Here is a 20025-nt window from a genome sequence, read left to right as displayed (position 1 = left end):
CCAGGCTGTCAGTATTTCAAATGTGCAAAATTAATATTGTAAGAACCGTCACCGCCGAGATTTCAATGTAAAACTTAATGTTTTATGCATAGGAAACATTGATAGTGCCCACTAACTAAAAATAAATTCACCTAACTTTTATCAAAAAATAAATAAATAAATAAATTCTTAATCTAGTTGGACGAGATGCCATATATTGTGGAGAAGATTATATTTTTTTACTTGACAATAAAATAAATAGTATATTTGCATCAGACGTTTCCTGATTTTTCTTAAAATATAAATAACCGTCTAAAAAATAAAAAAAAAATTAAATTAAATTAAATTAAATAATTAAATACAATTAAATTAAATTAAATTAACTTGAATTAATGTGGCTCATAGTGTCTCCCAAACACCAGATAGCGCTCTAAACTTTAATTGAAGCGCTTTCTTACTCTGTTATCTTTTTATTTTGAAAACGGAACCGCCGCCGTTGTCCTGGTTTTGTGAAGACAACAACTGTAAAGTCTGACCATTTAAAGGTGAGGAATAATAATTATGCTTTAAACTTCACTTATGCTTTCTTTTCATATGTTGCACAACAGCCTTCTTATTTCAGCACTATGAACGTTGCTGTCAGTGAGCCAGTTTAGAAAGATTTTGTTGAGTTTTGTTTAAACTTAGCAGATAAGCTAGATGTTTTCTCTTGAGTAACGTTAAATACGACGAATTTGACTAATGTCTGATATTTTTATTTTGTTTTTAAAAGATGGAGAGTCTAGACTATTCTGAGGAGGAGATTCAGCTTCAGTTAGCTGCACTTGGATACAGTAATATTTCCAAAGAAAGACTGCGGGAATTCAAGCGAGGTGAGCTCATATTTTGAACTGTTCCAGTCTATATCAGTGCATTTATTTGCGTTTTATAGCATGTCTTGCCTTGAAGTAGAGCTGTCATATTTATGAATCTCCGCCAGATCTAGATCAGCTGATTCGTCATGAAAAGTCAAAGAGTCACAGCTCCAGTGGATGGACTTCTCCAACATCTCACAGCAGTTCCAGCAAAAGTCCACCAGCGCTCATTAAGGAAAAGGGTAAGCAGACACTCCGGCTTTATGCTGTGCAATTTCATGTGACTTTAAAGCATTTTTAACGCACTTAACCTGTTAAAATTGTGTTTTTGCCGCAGTCCAACTGAACAACATTGGTCCCAGTTGTAACTACGTTCTCTTGAACACCAGCTCAACAGGGCAACGGAGAGAGGTATGATGTTTTAAAGAGACAGAAGTTGTGAAAGTGGTTTCTTCATTATTGTGATGTATGTGGGTAAACCAGCTTCTCAAATTAGATAGAAAATGTAGGGCGGAACTTCATTTCGTCCACCGGGAATTGATTGAACTTGTGGTTTGCTATTGCTATGATGTCATGGTTGGTGAGTGACAGGTTGTTCCACCCTCATGCCGGTAAACGCATTATCAAAGAAGAGGAGAAGGGGAGTTATTTTGATCCAAATTATGAGAATACATGAATTAAAAAAGATGGATAAATCAATATAAACTGAAATATTCCATTAAAAAACAAGAATCGAATTGAACTATTTTGATTTCATGGTGACTTAAACACGTCAAAAATAATCATTTTATGACTGTGTACGCACAAAAAGACATGCATGTTTTTCCTATTTTCCATTCCTAGATTTTCACCTCCACTTTTAATGAGGATGATCACAGAGACACTGGTATGAATCACTACTATGATTCATATTCACGGCACTCAGTTGCTCACAGACCAGCTCGGCCCTCCACTGCACCCAACAGGCTGGAGACTGAGGAAGGCCCTTCTGAAATATTTCACTCAGTTTTGGATGGGAGTGAGACAACAAGTCCTGATAGAGATCATCAGGCTCATTTGAAGCCTGTGATTAAAAGGAAAGTGTTAAGGTGGGGACACACATTTCTTGATTTGATCGCTAAAGTTAAAAAAAACAACCTCATCATCCATGCGCATGTGTAATAAAACATTATTTTCTATCTTCTTACATAGAAAGCATCAAGGTCGGTCTCATGTCTGTGATGAGTCCACGCATAGTGAAGATTCTGGTAAGTCCAGTCAGTATGTTTCAGGAATACTAATAAACTACATACTGAATGTTGCAAAGTATCTAATGATGTATACCTTTAAAAAAATAATATGTGAAACAATGAATTATATAACTTTTAATTTCTGACACACTGAACAAATATTCTAATTCTCACCAAGTCTGCATTCATTAGATTAAAAATACAGGGAAAAAAAATACTGACCAACATTTGAATGGTAGTGTACAGATTATATCCTGAAGAGTAGTAATAATACCTCCCATACACCAGGTGGTGCAATTAGTCTATAAACCCAGTAATAATAAACCCAGTAAAGTTCTTATCAGTAATCTTCTTAGTTACATTCCCCCTCCCTCTCAGCAATCTGCTTTGGCCTAGAAGAGGATTTCATTTTCTTACTGAAGGCTAAAAGAGAGATCTGTCCGTCTACCCCAAGATGTATAAAGCTTTTGACAGCCATTTGGAAAATGAAAGCAAGGACGAAGAAGGATCCCTGTCCTCTTCTTTCTGGACGGATCGGGAAAGTGAGGGGGAAGACAGGGACTATGTTAAAAAAGAAAACAAAAGGACTGAAAGAAAGCCTGAAAGAGACAGTAATGATGAGAAGGAAAGATTTGTAATCGGAGATAATAAAAAGGAGAGGATGAAGGAAACTCTTCAAGGGAATGAGAAATATGTACTGGCTGAAACAAATCCCAAGGCAGGTGATGAAGGAAGTGAGGTCGATAGAGAATGTTTCGTGGAAGTTGAAATAGAAAAAGGCATAGAGGTAACAAGAACGGACCAAAAAAAAGAGGAGGACGAGGAAAAAGGCAAAGAGAATGAAGAGGAAGAAGAAAGTGAAGATGAGGAAAGAGAGCTTGATGAGCAGGAAGACAGAGGAGATGAGGAAAAAGAGCTTGAAGAGGAGGAGGAAATGGGACTAGAGAATGAAGACGAGGAAGAAAGTGAGGATGAGGAAGAAGAAAGTGAAGCTGAGGAAAGAGAGCTTGATGAGGAGGAATACAGTGGAGATGAAGAAAAAGAGCTTGAAGAGGAGGAAGAAGAAAGTGAAGACGAGGAAACAGGACTAGGGAATGAAAAGGAGGAAGAAAGTGAAGATGAGGAAAGAGAGTTTGAAGAGGAGGAGCAAAAAGGAAAAGAAAGTGAAGAGGAAGAAATTTTAAAAGAGCTTGAAGAACAAAGTCAAGTGGAGGGAGAGGAGGAAAAGAGAAAGGAAAGTGAAGAGAAAGAAAGTGAAGAGGAAAAAGGAGAAGCAAGTGAGGAGGAGGAAAAGGAAGAAGGAAGTCAAGAGGAAGAAGGAAGTCAAGACGAGGAAGAAGAGTTTGAGCTGTGTAAACAGGGAAAAATGAATAAAAAGAAGGAAGAGGATGATCTAGAAGAAAGTGAGGAGGAAGAGGATAGTGAGGAGGAGAAAGAGAGCTCTGTCAATGGAGAAAACTCTGAGGAGAACAAAGTCCAAATCAATGATTCAGAGAGCGAGAAAAATCAGGTGAGTGTGGAGGAGAGTGAAGAAGAAGAAGAAGAAGACTCAAGTAGTGAAGAAAAGTGTACAGATGAAGATTCAAACAGTGATGAAAAGAAAGAGGGTCTCACCAAGGAAGGTGAAAGTGGGGAAGAAGAACAAGATGAGGAGGAAGGAGAAGAAAACGAAGAAAGAGATAATGTATGTTGTGTATCAGACGAGAATGAAGGCATTGAGGACAAAATAGATGGTGGCAAATCTGTTTTGAAGAAAGAGAGCTCAGAAAACTCTGGAAGTGAGAAACCAAATGAGAGAGAACCTAAAAATGAGGAAGACATGAATGATGACTTTTTCGCAAAAAGGAAGAAAACGGAGGAAAACCCTGACAGCAACGAGGAACAGGAGAGGAATGGGATTGGAGATGGAAACAGTGAAGAGGAAGAGAGAGAATGTTTTATCAATGAATATGACAAAGAGATGGAACTTGGAAAGAGTGATGAAAAAGACGAAGATGTCAGTCTGGCAGATGAACATGAAAGTGGGATGGAAGAGGAGGAGGAAGTATCTAAAGGAAGCCGTGAGAAAAAAGAGGAAATAGACTGGTTTTTTGATGCACCTGTTGGGGAAAAGGAGAGTTGGGACCAGGACAGGAAGTCATGGGCAAGTGATGATGATTATGTTACAATATCCAGTGGCCATTCGCAGAAAGAAGAGGAAGACGATCATAACACGTTACCTGCTTGGGGAGAAGAGCGTGCTGATGTACGGCAGAAGGAGGAAACTAGAGACATCTATGATGAGGATTTTCACGAAAGTCTGGGCAGCCCTGCCGCAAGCATTTTAACGTCCGGTTATGGCACGTACAGACCTGACTCGTCTAAAGATGGAGACCCAGAGGAGGTGGACTATAGAGACGACTGTACTCTGGCTGGTTTAGAAGAAGAGAGCGAGTCGATCTTAGATGCTCATGATTATGAGGATAACAGCAGTCTGGTGTGGTTCGGAGACGGTCCAGCATCTGATGGAGGAGCACCTGCAAAATCACCAGATGATAGGAAAGATGTAGCCGTACACTATACTGATCAAATGCATGATGCTCATCAATTTTCTGACACGCCAAGCAAAGGTCATCAAGCTGACCCGCAGCAGACTCCCACAGGGAATGACATTGGAGCTCAGGATTCAGGCTCTCAAAATGTGGCATATTTCAATGATGGTTTGGAGGTTGAGGGTTTGCGGGACAGTCTTGACCACCCATTTAATTTGAGGCACAGCAAGGGCAGAGTTCAAAGGAGACCCGAGGAGAAACAGAATGATGATGGATATGATGACGGATCAAAGGGTAAGAGGGTCAGAGCTTATACTGGCTGCCTTGGTGTGTTACACGGTTTACAGGGATTTATACTTTTTAGTATAGCTGCAGATGATGTAGAGGGGAGAGATGTATGATCTATTTTATTTTAATCGGAAGAGTCATTATTGTGATTATAATACTCATTGTGAAAATGTGTTCACTTCTTTGAGGCGTGTAACATCCTAAATATTTATATGGTACTATTTTGATCAAAAATGCAGTAAAAAATAGTAATATTTTGAAACGTTATTACATTTTGAAATAACAGTTTTCTGTTTGAATATGTTTTAAAATGTCACAATTCTTGTGATGGCAAATTTACATTTTTAGTATCATTAGTCCAGCCTTCAGTGTCATAATCCTTCAGAAATCATTCTAATATGCTGATTTGTTGCTCAAGAAACAATATTTTCAATGTTGAAAGCAGTTGTGTAGCTTAATATTTTTATGTAAATAATTTTTGTCAGGATTCTTTGATGAATAGAAAGTTGAAAAGTACAGCATTTATTTGAAATAGATTTTTTTTACATCATTAATGTCTTGACTATCACTTTTGTTTATATATATATATATATATATATATATATATGTGTGTATATAAATATATATATGTATATATGTGTGTGTATGTATATATGTGTGTGTGTGTATATATGTGTGTGTGTGTGTGTATATATATATATATATACTGTATATATATATATATATATATATATATATATACACACACACACACAGTACTGTGCAAAAGTCTTAAAGATGTTAGTATTCTCACCAAAAAATGGTTTTAAGTTAGTTATTTATATAGTTTGCTGTAGTGTGTCAGTAGGAAATATAAGTTTACATTTCCTAACAGATCTCCGTGTAGATCTCCATCAGACTCCGTGGAAAAAATCTCACTGGATTAATAAAATGAATGGCAAAAGGAATGTTTGGAAATGTAAACTGATATTTCCTACTGACATACTATATCAAAAGATAACTGGCTATAATGTATATTATTATAGATGTTTAGGATGTATATTATATAGATGTATATTATATGTATATTATATGTATTATATGTTATATGTATATTATTATAGATGTTTAATCATTTACTTATGTTTTGTAGGTACAGTTAGTGAGCTGGAGGAGCGTTTGGACCACATGCGGATCGGTGCATCTCGTGTGCAGTACGACTCAGAGAGTGAAGAAACAGGAAGTTACAGTGGCAGATCCAGCTCTGTGACGGAGGAACCCCCGAGTGCTTTCCAGGAATACATCAGACGCATGGTCAGTACACAGACACCTTCCTACTTATCAGTCTTTTACAGTTTTAAGCTGGAATTTTTTTTCCAAGGGTGTTGGTTTGATTTGAACTGCAATTTCATGCCAAATAAAGACATTAACTAATGATATAGGTAGGATCTCACTTATAACTCTTAACAACTAAGATCGACTAAGGTTTTTAGCTCATATTGACAATTAGTCAATTCTGTAATGTTTATTTTAAAGGTAAGGAATGAAGACAAGGAGGCATAACATAGACTTAACTTTAGAGTAGCCTACATCAGAGTACATGCATATAATGTATGTAGAGGACTTAAGTTACAGGCAGGGTGCTAATTACACAGGTAATGACGTTTATTTGTAGATTTATATTTGGCATTTTTGGGATATGGGTCAGGTTGGTGAAAGGCCTCCGAGCCGGGACTCAAACTCTGATTATACGTTGGAGCGCTGCTGCCCACAAGGCTGTCGGCTTCAACTCATCGCTTTATTTTAATAATAAAAATGAATTGAACCAATGAAAATTCTGAAAGAAAACAAGACCAGGAATGTACCGTTGCTAAAGAAACGAACACAAATTTCACGCGAATCTGTTTGATACATAAATTGGACAATATTTTAAGTTAAGGAGGATAAACTTCAACTTAGCTTATATTCTGTTCATGCATTAAATGCGTGCAGTTTTCTAACTAATTTACTCAGGTAATGTCAGTGGTATGACCCATTTGAGATGCGACAACATTAATTGCATATAAATATATTTTAATAGTTTGATCAAAGTCATTGCTAGGGACAATTCAGTAGTCACTGGATATCGGTAGGGACATGACCCTAGCGTTCCTACTAAATTATACGCCCTTGTCCTCCAACAGACACGATCACAGAGCGAGAGTGACATTCGCCCTCGTCCAAAGTCATGTAAGTTTCATTTTCATGTCTAGTTTCAAATCATACCCGTTTCTTTGACCCATGACTGTCAGTTTGCATGCATTTACAGAATCCAATTCTCTTCACAGTTATACGGCCAGTTTTTGATCATCCTCACACGAGGAACTTGAAGAAAACTGATCCAGTGGCAAAGTATGGCATCCTGCATTGATCTTCATAAATAAACGATTCAAGATTTGAATCTCTTGTGATTGGTTCAGGCTTTTACAGTTACTGTTTAAGATCTAATAATCCTGGAAGGAATTATCCTGGAAATGTGATCGCAACATTGATCTAAATGTGTTTGACTGCTTTTTCAGGTATTTGCAATATAAGCAGGACTGGGAGATGTTTAAACCTCCAGGAGAGAAGAGCAGGAAGGAACTGCACTGGGCCATCAGGGTAATCCTGTACTTGTTTTAATAGTGGCTGCTTGCTAAAAAAAAAAAAAAGAGTATTAATGTGTGCAAGTTTGATTTTTATAACAATTTTTGTATTTATTTTTCTCAGGAACAACTCATGTATCAGCCTCCACCAGTAAGACACACACATATGCATATATAAATTTATTTTTGTAAAGGACCACCTAGATTTTCTCAATCTGAGTGTGTTTTTTTTGTCTTTACAGACGAGACCTCAGAAGACATTCATCCCCAACAATTATGTGGTTCCAACAGAGAAGAAGCGATCAGCTCTAAGATGGGAGATCCGACATGATTTAGCACACGGCATTATCCCAACAAAAATCTCCTATCCCTGAGATGAAGAATGTTTCACCGATGCCTTATCTTTTACATGCTCTTCTTAATGTTATTTATTCATATGATATTGAAGTCTTTTTTACCAAGTGAAATGAGACAACTTGATCACTGTTTTTATGAAATAAACATTTTAATACTCTGACATCAGTGCTGTGTTCATGGCAGGTCTCTGTATGGGAGTTTAAAGGGATGCAGGGGAGTGTAACGCACATCATGCCAAAGAAGCTTCTTTTCAAGAAATTTTACAGCTTCCAGAGTAAGAACCAGGCTTTCGTGTTTCAACATGCTGTGGACATTTAGACCTGTAAAAACAAATAGCATATAATGTTTTTCAACTTCACAGAAGCTTTAATACAAAAGCCACATTCCTTTATGTTCGGTCTACAATAAATGTGCGCTTATGTGGTTAAGTTTGTTTACCTATAGCTGGAATAATATTCACTGTTTTCAGATGTTCAGTTGCCTTGAGAATGTTCTGAGGGAATTCTTCACCTCTGGAATGCAAGCATGCAAAAAAAGAAGATTTTTTTTTATTATTATTTATTTCGCCCTCGTGTCATTCCACAAATAAACACCTTTTTAATGAAATTGGAGTTATTTTAGTCCCTTCATTGACAGTCTACACAACTAACACTTGAATGCTTCAAAAAGTAAAGTGATCATAAAACTAATCCATATGAATTGAACAGTTAAAGGAGAACTCAGGCACAAAATGAACCTTTGGTCTGATAAAACATCGGTACCTAGTCAACCGTTCTCTGAGATTTGTTTTCATGATAATCGAATGTAAAGATCTTTATCTCTAAAAACTGTTTAGCGTATAGGCTATGTGCACAAGCGTAGTTTCAAACTTCCGCTTTTGTCAGAAGTCGGTGTATCAGTTTCCGGTCTACGACTGGTCATCCGCATCCACTAATAAACAAACAAGATGAGTGCTGGCTGCTGTTGTACAAAAAAAAAAGAGTTCTTAAACACATCTAAGTTTCTCAGAACTGTAGGTGGATCTAACGTCCGTTTCACACCCCTTTGCAGTGTGTGTTGCGGTGCAGGAGCGTGCTGTTAGTAGCCTACGTTCACATATTATGATGCGATTCCAGTGAATAACTGATCCGCGGCTGTACAACAAACACATATTATTATTTTTTCGCGTCGCCCAAAATGTCTATTTGGTGCAGCCACTGTGCACGAAGGTTGGTGTTTATCAGGAAGCAGTAGAAGCTCAAATGGCTGTTAGTGACTTGAAGCAGAGGAAGTGCCGCACAGCAGTCTCCTACGCACCATGTAAACAGGTTAGGGCTTTCACTTTTCACTGGCGTGGTACATATAACAGCAGAACAGCGACATTTCCACACTGAGTCTATTTCTGCTGTGCTGCAAACGCTGGTGGTCAAAATGATAAAGATTGAACTGAAAATGTAGTAATTTCATCATAAATGCATCTAATTAAATAAAATGTAGTAATTTCACCATAAACGCACATTTAATCAAGGAAAACTACAATTTACTTCAACCAGGCGACAGAATGAACAACACTCGCAAAAGATGCAAAAGAAAAGGCAAGTCGGCTGCTTTTGTCAGTTTCAAGTTTTATTTTAAATTATTTGCGATTTTAATATAGTAAATATTTGACCACTTGCTTGAGCAACTTAGTAGCCTAATGCATGGAGTAATAGCCCTAACTTACATTGTTTAAATTGTTTTTAAACGTGCAAAGAATCGCATTGCTGACTCAACTTTTTGTTTTTAAAAATAAGTTGCAGCATAACTTCTGGACTTTAAATAAAAATAATAAGTATGTGTTTGTTGTACAGCCGCGGATCAGATATTCACTGCAAACGCATCATAATATGTGAACGTAGGCTACTAACAGCACGCTCCTGCACCGCAACACACACTGCAAACGGGTGTGAAACAGACGTTAGATCCACCTACAGTTCTTAGAAACTTAGATGTGTTTAAGAACTCTTTAAGTGTACAGACCGTTTAATAAGAAGGTACATTATAAAGACAGTTCACTTCGCGTATACAGGCAGGAGCCATCTTAGAAAATAGTCTCGATAAGTCGATTCCCGAATGCCGTTCATACAGTTCAGAAGTTCGCTGAACTTCATACAGTTCAGCTCACTCAGCACCACATTCGTGGTTTGACTTGTTTGACGTGACTGTTTTCCAAGATGGCTCCTGTCCTGTCTGTATACACGAAGTGAACTGTCTATATAAAGTATCTTCTTATTAAACGGTCTGTACACTTACAAATTTCTCAATGCTTCGTTTTGTATGTATGGAGCCTCATTATGTTACTGTGTTAGTGTGGGGCTATTTTGAGCCTTGTTAGTGGTATAAACTAGCGATTTATTTTTACTTAGTAAATGCCCCCAGTACTAGCGTTATACGCTCAACAATTTTTAGAGATAAAATCTTTACATTCGATTATCATGAAAACAAATCTCAGAGAACGGTTGACTAGGTACCAAAGTTTTATTATACCAAAGGTTCATTTTGCACTGGAGTTCTCCTTTAAGTCCAAATTTCCTTGATAGCTTTATATGATGAACTGATTGGAACGACATGAGACTGAGAAATTAATGACTGAATTACTAAACTATCCCTTTAAGGAAACAAATATATCAGGTTTTCAACGGCATATACATCCACTCTTGCAGACTTACACGTCAACGATGAGGACTGAATCCCCCCACTGTCTGTGTTTGACCAGGTCCTGGAGATAGTGGGGGTCTAGAGTGGGAATCTCTAGTGAGTCCACAATATGAAGGTAATCCTGGAAAAATAAGAGACTATTTTGTCAAACAGAACATTTATGAACCAAACCACTTACTGACAAACATATCAGTTTTGCTACTGTTAACTAAAACTTTAAAAAAATGTTTGTTAACTGAGATAAAATAATTACATGAAAAAAAAAGTTTAAGGAAGTCAAACACCGTCGAGTCCCTGGCCAAAAATAGTGGTAGGATGGCATAAATCGGTAAACACGCAACACAGAATAGATAATGTCAAAGATGTCCGTTCTACTTTCATTGTCATTCATCAACTATTTTTTTAACCATGACGGGATGTGTCATAGTGATGTCTTTTTAACTAACATGACATCAAGACTTTTGCATAAACATACACGTCACTTTCGAGTCAAGTGGCGTGTTATCTAAACGCATTTTGAGCTATCCGCGTGTATGTCTACACCGTTAAATGTCCGAGTGATTCCACGTGTATGTTCACGCCGTTAAATGTCAGAGCGAAATGAAGCAAAATGTAGATCTACATCTAGGGAGGGATATTTTTTTTTCCTAGGATGGTAAGGGAACACTCATAAATGGTATTAACCCCAGTGACGGGTAGGTTTAGGGACGGGGTTGGGGTAAGTCATATTTATAAATACATTAATGTAACGTTAAGTCAACGGCGTTGACAAACACGTCTGAAAAGCGATTATGCGTGTTGATAGCACGCCAAAAATGGAAATACGAATTGGCGTGTCATACACACGCTATTTCATGAGATCAGTCTGTTTTAACGGTAATTAAACATCCAAATGTTTGCTGGGTAAAAGCTAAATAGAGCTATAAAAATAAAGCATAAAACGCATAATATAACAAATATTTAAAATTGAAAATGACAACTGACCATTTAAAAATTTAAAGCCTACAAAATATGTAATACTAAAACAGTATAATACTGAAGTGCATTCCAAAGAAAGCAAGACTTTTAGCGCACAGCCCTTCTCACCTGAGCCAGTTTGGCAGTTAGGGCGATTTTCAGCCCTTGCACCCGCACCTTCATGGGCAACATGTAATAATAGCTGGTTGGTCCTCGTGGACCATGAGCTACTCCTCCTGAATGTGCAAGAGGAGCATTTGTTTAGTGATTCAGAGGGTTCACTGCTATCTATGCCTTTAAAACTAAACTTAAATTATATCTCACCTCCCCTCCATAGTGGAGAACGAATGCTTCCTTGTCGTGCCCGCCCACTTCCTTTTTGTTTCCAAGGTTTCCTCCCTCCACCGCTGACTTCAGCTCTTGACTTAACTTTTGCATGGCTCTACAGTAATCACATTACATATATTTATTTAATTTGCAACGATTCAGTATAACTGTAAACCAGAAAGCATATAATGCTCCTCACGGTTACTTACTATCCGTTTGAAATTACGTTGCCAGACCTCTACAGCATGGAGAATGTCCAACCTATTAATAAGAACAGAAAAAAAGACCATTTGTTTGCAGCATAACTCCTGAAATGATTCAGAGGATTAAATGGTTTACCTAACAGGCACTGAGAAGACATCAGGGTGTAGGTCAACCACGCCAAGCGGTTCACTGTCAAGACTGGCCAAAGACTCGAGCCATGTTTGAGTGGGTGCCAGGTGAGCTGGGATATTGGCGTCACATCTGCGCAAAACTGGAAGATCAGAACCGGATGGAGGAGCCCTCTCTGAAACAACAGTTCAGACATGCTCAGTTTGATAACACACGCCACATGCATTTTAAAATGGCATTGTTGCACTTTCATTAACAGCTTAAAAAAAATAGCTTGGAAGTCAAAGTTCCTTCCAATCATTTAATTATTTAAGTTGTTATTACTGTGAAACTACATTAAATGAATATAGGTTGCAACTTGCCCTTGCACTCCATCTGTCATTTGGTTGAATAGCTTTAATTAATAACGGAGAATATAGAAAGATAGAATAATAGAAAGTTCTCAGATTTATTGTGGCAGCTGTTGGTATATTTTTTTTTAAAAACTATTTTTTTTAAAGTGGTGTACTTTTAACTCAAGGATGTAAGTAGGCGTGTAAAGCTGCAAACGCTTCAAAGACATTATTTTTCTTCTCACGAGAAGAATGCATTATAATTCTCTATAAAGCAAACAAAGCTTTGCCTACTTTGTCCTGCGACTCCGATGAGATTTGATGGAAGTCGTAGATTTGATGGAAGCGCGCTTTCTCCAGAGACCGATGAGATGAACTGGTTTAAGAAAAATCATGGGGTAACTTGTCAGTGTGTATCAGCATGGACAGAAATATTGTATGCACAAACGTTTAACATGATGAATTGCATGCGCACACTTACCCTTTTAACAACTGTTCTTCCACATATTGCCAACGTGGTACGAAACATGATGCGGGCTGAATAAAATAAATACTAAAAGCACTGGTGTTATAATTTCAGCTTATTACATTGTTTAGTTTTCCTCAGGAAGGTCGTGATGGCGTGCGCACGCTTCCGTCGCCATCATATGACGTAAGCCACCACGTTGTTGTCACATGTTCCTTCAGAAATCGTTCTAATAACGCTGATTTGTTTCTCAGTTATTATCCATGTTGAAAACTGTTTTGCTACCTAATGTTTTTTTAAAGAACCCGTAATGTTGTTTTCAAGATTCATTGATGAATAAAAAGAACAGTGTATTAGGTATTAGAGTGATTTCTGAAGGATCTCGTGACACTGAATACTGGAATAATAGCTGATGATTCAGCTTTCCTTCACAGAAATAAACAATATTTTAAAGGATATTAAAATAGAAAACCATTAATTTAAATTGTAATATTTCACAATATTGCTGTTTTTTATCAAATAAAATTAAATGCAGCCTTGGTGAGCATAATATACCTTTTTTTAACACACACACACACACATATATATATATATATATTTATATATATAATTTTAATATTTATACATAGATTGAGATGAGCATATGTTATTGTATATGCAGGTGTCTTCACATTCTAAAATATACTTACTGTACATTGTTTCTAAAACAATAATGTAGTTATAATATAGTTGATGTGATTTATTCAGAGACACAGCTGTATCTAATTAAGTATTCATGGAATACTAATTAAAGGGATAGTTCATTTTAAAAATAATTTTTGATATGTTTTAGCTTGCCTCAAGGGCATCAGTATTTTCAATTTTGATATTTTTCGGTCAAACCGTTGTTGTCTTAACAGTCATATAATGGAGGTTTATGGGGTCCACCTCAAAGAGCATGCACAGAGAAGTCCAAATTAAACATGATTTAATGACTCGTAAATGTAAGTACACATTGATGGCCTAAGACATGAAAATGAACACTATTTATATTGTTTTTACCTCTCGTAATCACAGTCACGTCCCAATACTCTGAGGGCGAGGGCACCTAAGCTCGTTGCATTGAAACACATTGAGAACCACTCATTTCGTGTCTTAGGCCATCAATGTGTACTTACATTTGCGAGTCATTAAATCAGGTTTAATTTTGACTTCTCTGTGCATGCTCTTTGAGGTGGACCCCATATACCTCCATTATATGACTGACAGACAATAACGGTTTGACCTAAAAATATCAAAATTAAAAATACTTTGGAAAAAAGATACCAACATCTTGGATGCCCTTGAGGTGAGCTAAAATATATCAAAAATTAATTTCAAAGTGAACTATCCCTTTAAGCGACCAAACCTAAATGACCGTTTTTATCTAGCTCATTCATTTGGTATTTTTGAAATGGAAACCCCACCTTTGTTATTTGCACAAAAAAACATATATCACAAAAGCTGAACACAATCCTAAGTAATGTAGAACACTGTGAAATTTTCAAAAATAAGTGATTCTTTAATTTGTATCTTACAACTACAGGTGCAGAAGTTTTTTTGCTGTTTATTAGCCAACAGACTCTTTACAATAGGCACAGCCATACAGCCTTCATCACAAGGTGATTTGTGTGATTGCATAGTGCAGTTTAAAACCTAGAATTTACATCCCAAGGTCAGTAAAAGACAAAAAAAAAATGCGCCACACAACATTTTTTTTTAACTCAATCAATAAAATGTCAGAAGAGAATAAATCAGGTCAAAAGAAAGACCCTTGTGTTTAACATATCAAGTTGTGTTGATATGCAAATTATAAATGTTAGTCAAATTAGATGACATATTAAGAAAACTATGGCAGAAATGAACATAATCCGTATAGTAGTTGAGGTGCCGCGCAATATTTAAACACAACTTCAGACAAAGAATTTCTAATCCTCTGTCAAAAAAAAAAAATCTGTTTATTTGATCTAAATGGGAAGAATGTTGTGGCAAATGTGATATTTTGCCAGCTGGCACATCAAAAATCAGAACAAAATTTCAAGTATGATCTTAAGAATCCCAATTAGAATAGTCCACAGGATGGATTCCTCTTCTTCCATCACATCATCGGGGCCCTGAGAGTGTTGAGACTGACCAGGAGTCTCATCTGAAGGATAAGAGTTTTTCTCAATTTTACCTTCTTTCAGTGCTGTCTGGTCATAAAACACCTTCATCTCAAACTCACTCTCCATGTAGGAGGGATGTCCATAGATCCCGATTCCAACAGGCCTGAGAAAATCCCCCGGGACGACCACCACATCCTGGCCGCAGGTGGTAGACTGAAGCTTGTAGGAATCAAAGTTTGGCCGCAGCGTCTTGTCCGAGACGTAGAGATCCGCATCCCCTTTAAGGCTTTGCATGTGCAGGATAATGCGTCCTTCGTGGTTCAGACGCAGGTAGCTGTAGTTTCCCGCCCCTATGTGGCCTTGCACGACATGGAGAAGGGCCCATTCTTCTGGCACAGAATGCTCCTCTGAAAGCTGCAGAGAGCCCAGGGCCCGGGACAAGGCCGCCAACACCAACAAACCACCCCAGCACAGCGCCATGTCACTGCTGCCAGACCCCAGCTGCACCTGTAACCTGCCTGCAGTCAAAAACATATATTTTAGTTTAGTGTCATCAGGGCCTAGCAAAAAAAAAAAAAAAAAAGAAGAAGAAAGAAAGGAAAGTATTGTATTTCAGCTATTGGATTGGATCAAATCATGTAAATAGATTGTTTAAAAGAAGATAAAAAGATTCTGAAATCAGATTAGAACACTAAATCTAATCTGGATTTTGATCTAGATCTAGAACTTCAATATGCGTTTAAAACCTTTTTTATAGGAGTGGGATACAAAAAAAAATTGATTATCCTGATCCAACTAGAAGAATGGATATCAGGAACAAAATGTAATATAACTTTACTATTTGTTAACTAATACAGTACTTTAAAATATAATGGATTTATGTGATGCAAAGCTGAATTTTCAGCATCTTTACTCCAGTCTTCACCATCACTTGATTCTTCATAAATCATTCTAATATGCTGATTTATTATCAACGTTTAATGTTTTTTTGGAACATGTGATACTTTTTTTCAGGATTCATTGATAAATAAAAAGTTAAAAAGAGCAGCATTTATTAAAAATATAAATATTTTCTAACAATATCAAGCTTTACTATCACTTTTTATCAATTTAACACATCCTTGCTGTATAAAAGTATACATTTCTTTGATGAAATCTAATGACCCCGAATTTTGAACGGTAGTGTATATCATTAGCCTACAAAGGATTTCAATTTTAAATAAATACTGTTATTTTTTAAATTTCTTATTCATCAAAAAAAGTAAATACATACATATATTCGGAGGGATCATTCATGTGACTGTTTTCTGATCAAAATATAGGTTAAAAGTACATTCAAATAATAAACCATTATTTAAATTGTAATAATATTTAACTATACACAGACACCCATATATATATATATATATATATATATATATATATATATATACACACACACACAGCACTTGATTTAACCATAACAGTACTAAAGTACTGTTTAAAGTAGATAAAGTAGAAGCAGGCTATATATTAAGGCTTTTGTTACCCAACAGCTGGACAATTTCAAACAAAAGCAATACATTTCATTTTAACTATCATTAATTACTATTAATTACAATGACACAAGAGAGATGAACTCTTAAAACTAATTTCTAACAACTGCATCCACCTTCTTTGTGACACAAACAGTTCTCCATGAAGATTTTGATAATGTTCCAGTTGTTTGGTTTGAAAGGGACTCGTGTGTCTGTGTGTGTGTGTGTGTAGTGCTTAAAACATCACTACACTATTGACAATGGGCCTTTTTCTTGTCTGCAAAATTCAACCAAAATATTGCTAATGTGGCCGCACCTTTATTACAAATTATTGTGATTGTTTTTATTATTTTGTTAGAGGTCAGAGAAGGGTCCTGACTGTTTAAAAGAATTTGAAATTGAAAGGGGATGTTTGAACGTTGTTTTTTTGTGCTGTTTTCTGTCTCTTCAATAAAAAACACAACGAGACCCAATGTTGACTATTCTATCTTTATATTATATCTTTATATACATTGTGACACAAAGTCTCACTTAGTTTGTCTGATCATCTGGATTTGGTCATCTGGGAAAAATATGTTATCTGCAGAAGTGTGATTCATTACAATGTTGTTTTGAAAAGCCTTAGAGTGATCCGTTTCCTATAACATATGACCAAGAGACTTTCTCCCCAGAGGCATTCTGAATCTAAACCTTGCATAATGGTGAAAGGGCACCATTTGACACGTCATACATCTGGACTGACTGCTAAAAATATCTCTCTCTCTCGCTATTTTTAAGCAGCCACACACACACACACACACACACACACAGAGCCAATGGTCATGGTCGTGTACTGTCAGTCCTGCCAGAGAAATATGCTTTAAGACCCCATATTCAAATGAAACTGTAAATACTAACCGAATTGTGCAACTTCGTTTCAGGCGTATGCTAAGCAGTCTTAAAGTAGTTATTTTGTTTTTCTTTTAGATAGCTTTTGTTTCATACACAGTCGAATGTAAAAGCAGACATTTAAAGGTGAATTTGTATAACGTTAACAGCGATGTTAAAAATAGACACACGTGTAGCCTCAAAATACCCTAGTATATATATATATACATACATAAATATATATACATACATCAGATGAGTATATATATATAACGTTACTCTACAAAAATTATTTGCACAATGCCACATACTATACACTCTCCGTTTCTAATTTAAAACGGCATCTAATTCTTGAAACTTGCACAAAAGAATAAGTCAGCTATTCAGCTAGCTGGCTAGCAGACCAGTAACGTTAGTTTTTATGAAACTGGAACAAAAGAACTATTCGTCATTCACATAGGTTCTAACAGAGACATGTATTGTTTTGAGTTACCGGTGCATTGTCAAAAATAATCCATGAGGAAGGAGAGTCGGCGTCGTTTTGTTTGGAATTTTCTGTTACAGGTGTTGTTGAGTTGACTTCTGCACGTTCTGGGACGTGATGCCATTATAACGCGCCGCAGCGTCCTCTGTAGGACAGGAGGACAGCAGATCTGCAATGATACACATTATTACACAAAATAATCAGAATTCTCATGTGAGATTTGGATTTAGAAAACATTATTAGCAGACGAGTTCAATAAAATAGTGAGTGGAAAAAGTGTGCTTGTTCTTAAAAAGTCACAAGAATGGTTGAACAATTTTCAGGTTATCAAAAGAAGCACATTATAAGCATTAGGCTAGTTTTATGTGTAATTAGAGCCACCTGACTAACTGGTCTACGGATATCTGAATGTATTTAAGCAATAGGCTTTTTAGAAAGGAACATTTAAAACATGAAAAACAAACAAAAATCATTGTGAATAATATTATAGGCCTACACAATTAAAAAGGTAACTAAAGTCTGATTAAGAGTATTTTAAATTGAAATATAATCTAATTACAATTACTTATTTTCTTAATCTGATTATGTAATTCAGGTTACATGTACCACTTACCTTTAACAATAGCTAGCTACCGAAGAGATTGTAAAATGCTTTAGTTCATCAGATCCTGCCTAATCATTCCCTGGTAATTTGTTTTCATACACTAGAGGGCGCTGTGAGCCACTGGATTCAGTAGCAGCGCTGATTCTCACAGCTCTCGCCGGGTGCAGTGGCGCGCGCCTGTTAGTCCAAGCTACTGGGAGGCTGAGGCTGGAGGATCGCTTGAGCTCAGGGGTTCTGGACTGCAGTGGACTATGTCGATCGGGTGTCCGTGCTAAGTTCGGTATCGATATGGTGCTCCAGGTCGCCTAAGGAGGGGTGAACCGGCCCAGGTCGGAGACGAAGCAGGTCAAAGTCCCCGTGTCGATCAGAAGTGGGACCGCGCCTGTGAATAGACTCTGCAGTGCAGCCTGAGCGATACAGCGATACAGCGAGACTCAGTCTTTTGTGTGAACAGTTATTCTGTGGAATCTAATAAACAACAGCAACAACAAATGAACACAAAATAAAGCCCTTAATGGCCAAATAAAATTATCCAATCCAGTCTTTATTTATTACTATAATAAAGTACATTTGTTATATATATATATATATATATATATATATATATATATATATATATATATATATATATATATGGCTTCTCTCTTAGATACATACCAATGCGTTATATTTTTTGTAAAGTATCGCAAATGTAATTTAGATTTCAGAATTTTACATATAGCCTATAATACGTATTTAATGATCAAACAGCTGAAAACCTATTGATAAAGCAAATGATTAATTGGTTAAACTAAGATCACTTATTTTTAAGTTAACCAATTAGAATAGATTAAGATAAATAGGCTAGTGCTACATGTGTATGGAAGGCATTTTCTGCCGAAATTAAATAAATAAATTAAACGATAAAAAGTAAAAAATAAAACAAGTTTAACCATTTCATTACAGAAAATGGTACGCAGAATATGTGACAAAATTGATAATGAAATTAAATGATTTCATTTTCATGGTGATAGTGCATCATCCCTGTCAAATTGAAAAATAAAATGCAATTGGTGATTTCACGTTTCATTTTCACTACAATCTCGAGACAAGACTGCCAATATTAAAATGAAAAGGCAAAAGTGAAAAGAAACTGCAAATACAGTTTTCACAAAGCTTTTTTATTAACATTCATGCTATAATAGTATGGAAGGCATTTTCTGCCGAAATTAAATAAATAAATTAAACGATAAAAAGTCAAAATAAAACAAGTTTAACCATTTCATTACAGAAAATGGTACGCAGAATATGTGACAAAATTGATAATGAAATTAAATGATTTCATTTTCATTTTCGTGGTGATAGTGCATCATCCGTCAAATTGAAAAATAAAATGCAATTGGTGATTTCACGTTTCATTTTCACTACAATCTCGAGACAAGACTGCCAATATTAAAATGAAAAGGCAAAAGTGAAAAGAAACTGCAAATACAGTTTTCACAAAGCTTTTTTATTAACA

General features: G+C 36.3%; 3 protein-coding genes and 1 non-coding gene across 6 annotated transcripts; 2 read left to right on the top strand and 2 right to left on the bottom strand.

The window, feature by feature from the left end:
- The first annotated feature begins 409 nt into the window (after positions 1 to 409).
- hyls1 (HYLS1 centriolar and ciliogenesis associated) lies at positions 410 to 8001 on the top strand. Of its 3 annotated transcripts, none has more exons than XM_089124962.1 (12): positions 410 to 524; positions 752 to 851; positions 959 to 1075; positions 1171 to 1244; positions 1677 to 1921; positions 2025 to 2080; positions 6020 to 6174; positions 7044 to 7089; positions 7188 to 7251; positions 7419 to 7500; positions 7609 to 7635; positions 7727 to 8001. In XM_089124962.1, exons 2-12 carry the CDS (start codon positions 752 to 754, stop codon positions 7856 to 7858), a joined length of 1098 nt encoding a protein of 365 aa, XP_088981088.1. In that variant the 5' UTR covers positions 410 to 524; the 3' UTR covers positions 7859 to 8001. The 3 variants fall into 3 exon arrangements, with proteins under 3 accessions (XP_088981088.1, XP_088981087.1, XP_039513514.2); XM_089124961.1 differs by having other exon boundaries at positions 6014 to 6174; XM_039657580.2 differs by lacking the exons at positions 410 to 524; positions 752 to 851; positions 959 to 1075; ... (1 more) ...; positions 1677 to 1921; positions 2025 to 2080 and adding an exon at positions 2433 to 4920 and having other exon boundaries at positions 6014 to 6174.
- mrpl4 (mitochondrial ribosomal protein L4) lies at positions 7971 to 13119 on the bottom strand. Its single transcript, XM_039657607.2, has 9 exons — positions 12948 to 13119; positions 12761 to 12842; positions 12141 to 12309; positions 12011 to 12062; positions 11799 to 11916; positions 11604 to 11710; positions 10529 to 10638; positions 8280 to 8353; positions 7971 to 8161 (listed from the first exon to the last, which is right to left on the bottom strand). Exons 1-9 carry the CDS (start codon positions 12993 to 12995, stop codon positions 8016 to 8018), a joined length of 906 nt encoding a protein of 301 aa, XP_039513541.1. The 5' UTR covers positions 12996 to 13119; the 3' UTR covers positions 7971 to 8015.
- A 1378-nt stretch (positions 13120 to 14497) lies between these two features.
- Positions 14498 to 18092, bottom strand: c21h6orf120 (chromosome 21 C6orf120 homolog). Its single transcript, XM_039657523.2, has 2 exons — positions 17933 to 18092; positions 14498 to 15573 (listed from the first exon to the last, which is right to left on the bottom strand). Exon 2 carries the CDS (start codon positions 15533 to 15535, stop codon positions 14975 to 14977), a length of 561 nt encoding a protein of 186 aa, XP_039513457.1. The 5' UTR covers positions 15536 to 15573; positions 17933 to 18092; the 3' UTR covers positions 14498 to 14974.
- A 591-nt stretch (positions 18093 to 18683) lies between these two features.
- On the top strand, positions 18684 to 18971 carry LOC148970435 (signal recognition particle RNA). The gene has a single exon (XR_016149021.1).
- Positions 18972 to 20025: the final 1054 nt, after the last annotated feature.

The sequence above is a fragment of the Pimephales promelas genome, chromosome 21, assembly GCF_988280905.1.
Source record: "Pimephales promelas chromosome 21, fPimPro1.hap1.1, whole genome shotgun sequence".
In the NCBI taxonomy this organism is placed as follows: Eukaryota; Metazoa; Chordata; class Actinopteri; order Cypriniformes; family Leuciscidae; genus Pimephales; species Pimephales promelas.
This window is presented reverse-complemented; position numbering and strand designations above follow the sequence as displayed.

Excerpts from the sequence above, each read along its gene's own strand:
- hyls1 (XM_039657580.2), top strand. The coding sequence starts at position 2,517 with ATGTATAAAGCTTTTGACAGCCATTTGGAAAATGAAAGCAAGGACGAA. Across the intron at positions 7,252-7,418 it reads AAAACTGATCCAGTGGCAAA|GTATTTGCAATATAAGCAGG; the intron begins GTATGGCATCCT and ends CTGCTTTTTCAG. Across the intron at positions 7,501-7,608 it reads AACTGCACTGGGCCATCAGG|GAACAACTCATGTATCAGCC; the intron begins GTAATCCTGTAC and ends TATTTTTCTCAG.
- c21h6orf120 (XM_039657523.2), bottom strand. The coding sequence starts at position 15,535 with ATGGCGCTGTGCTGGGGTGGTTTGTTGGTGTTGGCGGCCTTGTCCCGG.
- mrpl4 (XM_039657607.2), bottom strand. The coding sequence starts at position 12,995 with ATGTTTCGTACCACGTTGGCAATATGTGGAAGAACAGTTGTTAAAAGG. Across the intron at positions 11,917-12,010 it reads AACGTAATTTCAAACGGATA|AGCCATGCAAAAGTTAAGTC; the intron begins GTAAGTAACCGT and ends TGATTACTGTAG. Across the intron at positions 10,639-11,603 it reads TAACTGCCAAACTGGCTCAG|GATTACCTTCATATTGTGGA; the intron begins GTGAGAAGGGCT and ends TTATTTTTCCAG.